We start from the raw sequence: 10,457 nt of genomic DNA, 5'->3' as shown, positions 1-10,457 counted from the left end.
CTGTTATTATTTCAAATTTTCTATATCGATACATATTATTTTTTCGTCATCTAAAAAAATATTATTTTTGTTCTTTTTATTTAATCGACTTATCTGTGGCTTGAAATAATTTATCTATCTAGATTAATATTTGCAATTAGAGGTGTGGTTTTTGTGTTAAGTTAGTTCGCCGAACACGTGGTAAGGACTGCATGATGAAATCCTGGCCGGCGGTGTCTGCAGTTACGTACAGATATACAGGCAAATAAAGCGATGCGATTTAAACGATCAAAATGTCAATCAATTCCGTCTATAACCAATCAAATCTTTTAACCCTTACCGCTAGTAATACATGATATTAATCAGTATTACGCAATTCCTATACCAAAAACATTTTCATTAACATTTTTTAACATTTATATTTTATTAACATTTATTTTCTATATCACACTGATGTAAAATAGCATTACGATTATGAACATATTGCATCGTATTACGAAAGTTTTGTTCTTATCTTCAGAAAACATAGACGATGTTGAATTAACGGGCCTTGTTGAAACATTTGATAAGGAGGAAAAAAGGTATTGAACGTAATTTTCATCGGAGCAATCTGATCGCGCAATTCATGATCATATACGCAATTGAGCGTGGCTACGGTTCATTGATAATCGAGAAGAGTGTGCTCGATGAAATGTAAATGCAATCCATGCGAAATGTTGCAACCTGTCATTCAATTGTATTCACGTCATCTTGAAAAATTTATTTGAATAAAAATTTTCTTTGAAGTTTTATTGATTCATTAATATTTTGTTGTCAATAATTTTTGGGGGGAAAAATTAAATTAAGATATATAATATATAAAATTTAATAAATCGTAGAACAAAATCCCGAGAAAGCATAACAACGCAGTTTTTGTTGTGAGGATGATCGCTGTGTTTGTGGAATTTGCAAGCATCATGTAAAATAGAAATATAACCGTATCTTGGCCGCTCATGGCGTAGTTTAACAGTAACGTTTAAATCAATTCTGTATAATGTGCACGTATTTATCGTTTGTTACGCTTAGTAAATTAGCTTGATAATATTGTACCTTGTACATAGTTTTTGATTTTTCAAGATATATTGAAATATTTAGTTCCTAGTTTTTTTACCTCTTAAGTAATGTTGTATACGAACTGTTAGGAAATAATAAAGATTAAATATTTTTACTTGGATAAAGAAGAATCAAAATGGCACAAAAAAATAATACAATTTCAATTTTTTTCATAAAAAATAAAATAGGACATTTTAACTAAGCAAGATAGTATACTAATACAGCATGTATCAGCAAAATTAATCGAAAAATGAAAATATATGTATTTGTCTTGTTGCAATTAACTATTGACGTTTTCTACTAAGAATTAAAAATTGTGAAACATCTGTGCAACACATTTCATAATTACGTCGTCGTTGATTTACTATCAATCGATAACACTTCATTTTAGTTTAACCCGTGTATGATTCTAATCTATTTATGAATAACATAGATTATATCGTATAAGACCGTTCTGTATAATAACTTTACAGATCGAATTTTGTAATGAACTTTTATCGAAGTAATTTTATTAATTTTAATCAATTTACAAATGAGAAAAGCGCCACTCCGGCATTGGTCTCTTTCCAGAATGTCTAAGGGGGATGATTAACTTTGTCGGTTTATTCTTTGAGTACCACGTATGCAAATTGTGTAAAAACGGCCTAGTTAATTCTCGTAGTACATGGTCTCTTTCAAACTCCGTTTTTGGAAGTTCTAAAGTTTCATGAACAGGTTGCCATCGTCTGTCACTATCACCTTCTACATCCTTTTCTGTTTCACAACAATCCAGTATCGGCGCTAGAAAAACAAATTTAAAAACTATTTATTAAATTCATTATCACACAATCTTAAATTCATTATCAACTACAGAAATAGAAAAGACGGTTCAATTTCTATCATTTTTTTCTATAGCATTCAAAAAACGGTATAGAAAAATCCAAATAATTTTAAAGAAGATAAAAATACCCATTATGATACTTAGAAAATTGAAAAAAAAGTAAGAGGTTACTTTATGTTATTTAAATAAGAATCATATGAAATGTAAAATCTCGTAGCAGATTTCCAATAGAATAAAAAGGCAAAAGTTCACGTACGTCTTTCAGAATAACAAACATTTATGTCAACAGGTCTCGCTGGCAAAGTTTCGTTTCTTACTAGAGCGAGTTCAAAAGCATCTGCACGATCAAGAGTGTCCTTCATAGTCGTGTCTTCTGGATTCTGTTCAAAATTTAATCATTCGTCTATTATCCGCGCCAACTGAAGACGATCAAGTTGAAAGAGGTGCAAGAAACGCAAATGCTAACAAGATATGTATTTGCATTTCGCGTTTTTTTCACGTATATTTTTCGACGCGTAATCGCGCAGTCTTGATATAATATCGTATGAAAAATACATGTAACATCTTGTGCACACGGTAACGCTATTGCATCAATGAGATGGACAAATACTACGCAGCCGTTTTTCACGAAATGTCTTTAAAATTTAATCTTTTTATCATAAAAATATTCCAAAGATGTTCCATTCAAAGTGATTTTGTAGCATCGCAGGTATGTTATTTTATATAATATCATCAAAATCCAATTATTTTATCGTAAAAAGATTCCAAAATAATTTGATTCGAATGTTTTATTATTATAGTTTAAAATGGCATCTTAGTGTTTTTTTTTAATTTTTACTAAAAATGTGGTATTAAAAATAATATAAATGTGGTAATTTGTCAGTTGCGATAAGAAATGTTCAGTCCGACGATAGTCGAAGTTACGACCGTGATCCATTTCGCGTTGCTTGCAAATGTCGAGATAAGGATACGATTTTTATCGCGACGAAACGAATAAAGCTCATGTGACCGACGATTTTAACGGAAAAGAACATTGTTTTGGCGTCGCAGTGCGATATCCCGGATATTTAATTCGACAGATCCGCAGTTCTCACACTACACAGACAAATTATTTTAATCTTTTTTTCTAGTATATACTGGTTTAGCGAACGTTGCCGTTAGACAGCTAAACACAAAAGAGATTTGAATATTTGAATATTTGAAAACTTGAAAATTTGAAAATTCATTTCCAACAAAGAAGACCTTGCATCCAAGGTCTAGATAATAACATTAATATAGACGATAGTCTGTAGAGATAGTAACCTGTATAAATAGTAACCTGTATTTGATGGATTACGTCTGGTATTTTTGGATGATCCATATCGAGCTTTTCGCTAAGTTTCATATTTTCATGATCGAAATCTTTTAATTTCTCGAACGCATAGTCGTTTATATCTCCAACTGGAAACTTGCTTGATTTTCTGGATTTATCTTTCCACCAAATTGGTGGTTGTAACAAATCACACGGCTCGTCATCCGTCCTGTTGGTAGTACTGTTCTATTCTTTTCAGTCAGTGTCAGTGGAACAACAAGAATACTTACTCCAGTTTTTCTACTCTTTTTCCGCATGGCACAATGGCTGCTTTCTGTTTTTCAAGATATTTCAATCGTCTTTCACGAGTGTACCATAATTCATATTGTCTTGATCGCGGGAATATCGAAAACACAGCTATAAATCAAATATATTTAAACCGTAATAAGTTATTGAATTAGTAAATTAAAGAATATAGTGAAAATTGCTTAAAAAAAACATTTTTTTTAAATTTTTCTTAAGATTGAAACTAAATTCATCTTGGAACAGTTTATTTTCGCTGGTGACATGGATCGGTGATTAGCAATTAATACTATTTTATCCGAAGGCTTGCTGAAATTGGGTCATAAATCACTCGTGACTCATTAGCGAATTAGTGTCGTTCAGAATTCGCTAGATCATTGATTGCTTCTGGGACATTCAATTATTCGTCCGGCCAACGTTCGATTGGTCGAAATTGCCAGACCGGTATGTGTGGATCTGTTACTTCAACTGGGGAGCAATTAATATTCCAGACAATTCGGAGGATCTACTCGTTCGTACGTTATTACCAACAGAAAACTGCAGATACTTCCATTAGAATCTATGGTATTGTTTTTCATTTACTTACGTTCTGTCGATAAAATTAATTCTAAATTCTAAAGCTATTAAATTTGGAATGCTAGTTTCATTCGATATTTAAATATCTTGTTTAATTATTTGCAATGAAAATATTCTTATCTATATTCAGTGTTTTTTTTAAATTAGCAACATAATATATACATGTAATAGGTAATGGAAAGATTAATAATTAAAGTAAAAGAATCTTTAATCACAATCTTTACTAACATTTTTGCTTCTGTTGATAATCAGATTTCCATTTTGGCATGGTACTAAGTGTTTGGAAAACGATTCCATTATCCTTTATAGGAGAATCCACGTAGCCTTCTTTCTCTTTTTCAAGATATCGGTCTAAAGCGCGTGTATCCAGTCCCTGTATGGGTGCTACAGGGTCGTCTGTAACAATTGCACGAACATTCGCCTAATTCGATCGTTTTAATTCAATTGTGGCACCGCCTTTAATGCCACTGGCCGAGGGGGATCCATTAAACGATTGGCGATAAACATAATATAACGTTCCTCGTTTGACTGTCACGTGCTTTAAACTTTAAACGGATACGCTTATCAGAGCTAATAATTCAAACTTCGTTTATTTAGAACGATTTAACAAATAAAAAATATATCTATATATATCTTTAGCAATCCTTTGCGCAATAAATTTCATAATAATTTATGAAAACGGTTTCATGAAATGTCAATATAATTAGCACAGGTATATCTGGAGACATTGTCCACACAAATAGAGTTTTAAATTGAAATATAAGTAACAGTCATAATTCTAATATAAGGCAAAAAGAGAAAGAATCGGTCGAAGAAGAAAGAAAAATTATTATAAATTTATATAATAAGCTCAAAACAATTAATCCATCATTGGCAATTTCGTTCCTTACTGAAATGCGTTATTATATAAAAAGTCGACAAATTTGACAAACTTTTCGTTGTGCGATTCTCCAATTTTCTTATGATATAGATATATCTTCATGAAACGATTGGTGTAACGATTGGTAACGGTTTTCGCGTTGAACAAGATGCTCGTTCTTCAAACAATAACGTATGTTGAAAATGATATCGTATTTGAACAAGATTAGTCGATATTCTAACCGATAAACTTACACACTGTCCTTTTTATCGACTTGAGCTGTTTAGCTACGCATCTATGGGAGGGAGCCGGTTTTCCATGGTAAAATACTCCATCGGATAAGAATGTTGGCGAAACCTCAGTTATGTAATAATCGAGAGGTGCTGGCTCTGGAAACTAGATCACCCCGCCATAAGATGATTATATCATAATTATGCGGAGACTGTAGAACATAATAAGTCAAACTTTTTAAAAGGGAACAGTCGATTAATCCCATGTTACCATAATTGAATTTTTATCTAATTTTCTACTTTATATCAAAATTTCCCTCTTTAGCAATAAAGTGATATTAAAATTAAAAAATCAATAAAAATGTACTTATTATGTTTTTCTCCTGTAACTATCATATGGAGGACTGATTGAGAATAATTGTAGTGTAAATTATTCCACTACAAGTTTACATGAAATAGTGTTCTGATATTTTAATGTACAAAATTCGTTATATTTTTGCAATAAGAGAATGAAATATTTTTAAATATTGATTGAAATAACAAATTAAAATATTAATAGCAAAAGAAATGATACTTTAAAAAGTCAAAATATTTGATTAAATTTAAACTCTCGAAATCTCAAATTATATTCATTATTATAATTTTCAGTTCGCCATATGCAAACACTAATTAAATAATTCCTTATTCATACCATGAACATTTTCAAATTCGAAAAAAGAAAGAAGAATTAAACTCCTACGTGAAATTTACTTGTGAAATTACAGAGTTTGCGAATCAGTCAAACTTATCGAATCGATGATTCACTGAGGTTCCATGGGAACTGTGGTTCGTCTGTCTGCAAGTGAAGATAACCACGACCATTTCATCAAGATGACAGCGTCGCTGATCGGTTCCGACGTGACTCTCGGAACTTCATCAAGGGAATGCGGTTCCGCTTCTCGGTTTCAAGCCGATCATCTTGGCGCCAAATCGCGTCTCGATCGAAAGTACCAATGAGTTATGAGCAAGAAATCGAAACCAGTTCCTCAAGGTTGTTCGTCTTGTCTGAAACCATTACGACTAATTTTCGTGGCAAGCTTCATGGAAATGCTCTAACCTAATAATTCTAATTTCATAAAAATTCGAAGTGTAAATTCAAGTAATTCCACTCACCAAGAAATTCAAATAAGCTCTATTAATTCCTCATTCAGATTATCGTGATGTCTATGAATCGACCTACGGACCGTGGTCATCGTGCGAAGAAAAAAATTTCAAAGGAGAGTAGCAAAAACAAATCGGAAGCGGTAGTAGTACCAGAGTTCGGAAGTCGCGATGCTGTTTCTTCAGACTGCAAAGAACAATATCTCTTCTTATTAGAATTCTTCATACATCACGTTACCAGCGAACGTTTAGCGAAGCTCAACCAAATGTTCTTCGTCCCCACGACGATATCTGTGGAGTTCCTCAACTTCACAGGGAGGAACGGTATCGAAATAACTCCGGTGGACCCGTTATTTCAACCTCAAGCAGGAGTTGCAGACGATATCGAGTATTTCTTCTGTGGTCGCTCCGTGATGTTCGCCATAGATCAATACACTGTGGTCAACAAAGACTTGGACCTAATCATCAAACTATGTGTAGAAAAAAAAATGCCAGAATGTGTGAAACCAGATGTGTTAATAGGTAACGGGGAGCTAGATATTTCCAAACATTTCGCCGCCCTACGAAAAGAAATGTTGCAATGCTGGCACAAAATGGCACCACCACCGAAAGTCTTCGAGGGAGAAGTTCCTGTAATTTATAACGAAAACACGATCGGCGATATATGCATGTTCGTCAGAATTTCTGCATTCGGGCAAACTATCGTCACCGAATTTGACGCACCACCTGATAGAACTATCTCGTCTTATATCTTCAAAGGCGGCGACTGTAACGAAAAATCACCAAGTTACAAATGTCGTATCGTTGATCCTCACGTTGCGGACGTCTGTAGGGAGTCGAAAGACGAATTATTGAAAGACGGGCCTCCTTGTCGCGTTTGTATCAAGGAACAACATCCTTGTACACCGTGTGGACAGCCAATCGGGGCCACGTTGAAACCAAACGTTAGTTGCAAACAGATCAGCGAAGTAACTCATGTGACGACGTCGAAACCGAATATTTGTTCCGATGTGCACAAGCAGGCCGGTTTGATACAATCGAGCCGTGGACCGGTGCAACCGTGTGGAAAAGCTGTGGTTCTGAAAGTGTCCGGGATTCTGGACACGGGTCAGGACAAAAAGCCGACAGTCACAGTGGCACCTGAGTCCGAAGCTACACCAGATACCGATCCTGACCATGACGTGTTCGTCCTCAGAATTGGGAAAAAAGGGATTGTCGGAGCTGGAGAAAAGTCGGATATACAGTTGGAAATGAAAACACCGAAAGGGCCCGAAAAGGGACCTCCTATCCGATGCGAGACCAGAGAGATGCAGACTGACGATAAGGTGTACAAAAAGACACATGCAAAGAAAAAGAAAAAGAAATGAATTGGATAGATTGGGTCTTTTTTGGATACCGTTTTTTGGATTACAAATGCGAGAATACTGATTTTATCGTTGTATACGTTGCATTTTGCGTTTATACGGATTGTTATTAAACTTATTCTTTACTACGAAGTTAAATTAAGCTTTTATTGTTAGATCTGATTAAGTATTTACTTCGTGGAGTATTTTACAATTTGTTTGAGGTTTTGAAGTCTACTTTTGCTTGAGAATTATTTTACTCGAATTAATAGAGCAAGTTATATCTTTTATCTATTTAAAAATTATACAATCCACCGAAGTAAAATAATACAAATGAGAGACGCAATTTATTCTCAAAGTCGTAGATGAATGAGCATTTTGAATTATACTGCGGAGCGCCCCCTGGATGGTTTCCGAATCTCAAAATTTCCGAAACCGTCCGACTTGATGGCAATATCAAAATTGAGGGTTAACAGACAAATTTTCTAAAATACTCTGATAATCAAGAGATAAAATTATGGGAAGCGTATTCGAAACTTCATAATATTATATCGTGTTCAAAAAATGGCGGATGAACAGGAACTTTTCTTGATCGAGTTTCTAGTCGAAAAGGTTAAAATCCCAGTGATAAGGGCAATGCAGGACGATCTATTACCTGCGTGTACCTGTGTCTCCTTTCAGGTAATTCAGCATTTTATTAAACTGCCAAATAGATCATTGACTAAACAAATTTTCAACAGTCGCAATCTTTACACATGTAAACATATTCCTATATATTTCTTTAATAGGTAAACAGTTTTTCACTTTTCGCTTTATCGTAATAAAATAAAACATTCAATCCTAGCAATTTCGTTAAAAAGTACAAACCCGTTAAAAATTCTGTTTTAATTCAAAAAACCTATCGAACCTACACTAAGCATATTTTCATAAATAAATCCGCAGATTCTTAGCCTGCCGCCAGTCGACATTTGCCAAGAAGCCCTGACAGATGGCTGCGGTTGCACCGAAGGCGACACGCAGGTTTTCAAGAAAGGCAAATCTTGTTTATTCGCGTTGCCATCGATCGTTCTCCAGAGACCTTTAACCACGTTCCCCATAAAACTATCTGTCTATAAGAAACTACCACCTGGAGTGCTACCAGATGTGATGCTGGTTGGCTGTCATCAAATCGAGGCAAAAGCAATAATAAACGCCGTATTGAGCCAACAAGTCTTCAAAATACCGAATCCTTGTCAAACGATCAAGGACACGTTTAAAATTACTACGGCAACGGGACAATGCGTTGGATCTGTGACAGTTTACATAAGAGCTTCCTGTTTCGGCAAGAAGATCATCACCCAGTTTCAAATACCACACAATAGGAAACCATATCTGTTTAAAGGGGCGGACGACAGTCCTGTTTTTCAATGCAAGAAGATACCCTCTGAATGCTATACACCAGCTCCATTGACGTGTACCTGTACGAAGAAATGTATCGATGGTAGTGGAGAGTCTACAGGAAGAACCTGTTGTGCCACACCGATCGTTCAGACGTCTTCGTGCCCCCCCTTGCCTAAACCTCCTGATTATGGTCCACGACCGTGCTGCGCCTCGCGTCAACCATCCTCAGGGTACTCGTTTTTCTCGTTTTGCATCCTTTTTGAACAAGATTAGGTTCAATGATCTAATAATCCAAGAGTTAAACGAACAGCTGTGCAACCAGTTTGATCATTCGTGCGTAGTCATTTCCTCTCTTTAATATCCCGGATTCTTACGTTTTAGTATTCTGAATTTTTACAAAATCTCCACTTTAAAAAAAACTATTTTTTAAATATCAGTTTATTTTTGGTTATTTCTAACTGCCCTTTGTTCTTTTCTTCTTAATTTCTTACACTGTCTCATATTACTAAAATATAATCTAACTTTTTAGACGTTAGATTTTTTCTGCACTCTAGGCAGACGAGAAGCTTTAATCACTCGTGACTAACAGAAGGATGAGCTAAAACTAGAGCAGAGAGAGGTTCGTTTGTTCGAATTGGACGCGTTCGAAAGCGAAAGCAATTCAGCTAGATCAGTTTGCCTAGACTTTAGTCACGTCTGAGTGCATTTTGTTTCATTCCAGTGCCATTACTTTATCTTTGATGTCCATCATAAAAGAAAGATCTTTGTCGCAACATTTATTCACTTATTTAATGGGACTGCAGCAATAAGAAAATAGATCTATTTTCCAGTAATTTCAATAAACTAACAAACACCAACTAAAAATCAATATACTTTTTCAAACGTGATATAAATTCAAGATAAATTCAAAATAAACTTTTACACTATTTTTCTCCCCCAATAAGTACAATTCAAAACATCGAAACTCTGCATAATTACTGCAAATTCTTCAATTATCTTTTACTAAATAATATACGAGCTTCTTTTATCTCTTTCTAGGAAACAATGTCCATGTTCGCCGAAAGCCCGACGGAAAGATCAAGTAGCTTCCCCGTGTTGTTGTTCTGAGCCAATATCCAGTTTTCGCGCCATTGCTCGTCAACAAGCAGCTGCAGGAGGGAAATGTAGCCCGTGTGCAAAGCCAGCTCCTTGTTCACCTTGTTGCGGTGCTTCCTCCCTATCGACAGGACCCAAACCACACGGTGATTTGCTTAGCAAGGAGACCGTGAAAAAATGTGGATGTCCTGTAAAGGAATACAGTTGCACCTGTGGTTAACAGAAATGAAAAGAAACTTTTCTTTTCTTGGAAAACAGTAGAAACTTCTCCGTGATACTTAGAAGGTAAAGAGGTCAATGTACCAAGCGAACAAGACGGATGATTTTATTTTATTTGTGTAAGTATTAA

The 10,457-nt window shown here is 34.9% G+C and overlaps 3 protein-coding genes across 3 annotated transcripts; 2 read left to right on the top strand and 1 right to left on the bottom strand.

Moving 5' to 3' along the window:
* Window positions 1–1,553: 1,553 nt before the first annotated feature.
* On the bottom strand, window positions 1,554–4,789 carry LOC117209137. Its single transcript, XM_033450815.1, has 6 exons — window positions 4,772–4,789; window positions 4,290–4,482; window positions 3,487–3,599; window positions 3,210–3,428; window positions 2,148–2,280; window positions 1,554–1,851 (listed from the first exon to the last, which is right to left on the bottom strand). Exons 1-6 carry the CDS (start codon window positions 4,787–4,789, stop codon window positions 1,598–1,600), a joined length of 930 nt encoding a protein of 309 aa, XP_033306706.1. The 3' UTR covers window positions 1,554–1,597.
* Window positions 4,790–5,959: 1,170 nt separating this feature from the next.
* LOC117209055 lies at window positions 5,960–7,802 on the top strand. The gene has a single exon (XM_033450651.1). It carries the CDS (start codon window positions 6,350–6,352, stop codon window positions 7,655–7,657), a length of 1,308 nt encoding a protein of 435 aa, XP_033306542.1. The 5' UTR covers window positions 5,960–6,349; the 3' UTR covers window positions 7,658–7,802.
* Window positions 7,803–7,852: 50 nt separating this feature from the next.
* On the top strand, window positions 7,853–10,440 carry LOC117209060. The gene is made up of 3 exons (XM_033450658.1): window positions 7,853–8,314; window positions 8,576–9,243; window positions 10,052–10,440. Exons 1-3 carry the CDS (start codon window positions 8,198–8,200, stop codon window positions 10,326–10,328), a joined length of 1,062 nt encoding a protein of 353 aa, XP_033306549.1. The 5' UTR covers window positions 7,853–8,197; the 3' UTR covers window positions 10,329–10,440.
* Window positions 10,441–10,457: the final 17 nt, after the last annotated feature.

The sequence above is a fragment of the Bombus bifarius genome, unplaced genomic scaffold, assembly GCF_011952205.1.
Source record: "Bombus bifarius isolate JDL3187 unplaced genomic scaffold, Bbif_JDL3187 scf7180000008165, whole genome shotgun sequence".
NCBI lineage: Eukaryota > Metazoa > Arthropoda > Insecta > Hymenoptera > Apidae > Bombus > Bombus bifarius.
Note: the sequence above shows the minus strand (reverse complement) of the source record. Positions and strands in the feature narration are given on the sequence as shown.

Coding starts and splice junctions, on each gene's coding strand:
- LOC117209137 (XM_033450815.1), bottom strand. Junction 2,281..3,209: donor ACGTAATCCATCAAATACAG/GTTACTATTTAT, acceptor GAATGATTAAAT/TTTGAACAGAATCCAGAAGA. Junction 1,852..2,147: donor TGTTTGTTATTCTGAAAGAC/GTACGTGAACTT, acceptor TTGTTTTTCTAG/CGCCGATACTGGATTGTTGT.
- LOC117209060 (XM_033450658.1), top strand. CDS start 8,198: ATGGCGGATGAACAGGAACTTTTCTTGATCGAGTTTCTAGTCGAAAAG. Junction 8,315..8,575: donor GTACCTGTGTCTCCTTTCAG/GTAATTCAGCAT, acceptor ATAAATCCGCAG/ATTCTTAGCCTGCCGCCAGT. Junction 9,244..10,051: donor TCGCGTCAACCATCCTCAGG/GTACTCGTTTTT, acceptor ATCTCTTTCTAG/GAAACAATGTCCATGTTCGC.
- LOC117209055 (XM_033450651.1), top strand. CDS start 6,350: ATGTCTATGAATCGACCTACGGACCGTGGTCATCGTGCGAAGAAAAAA.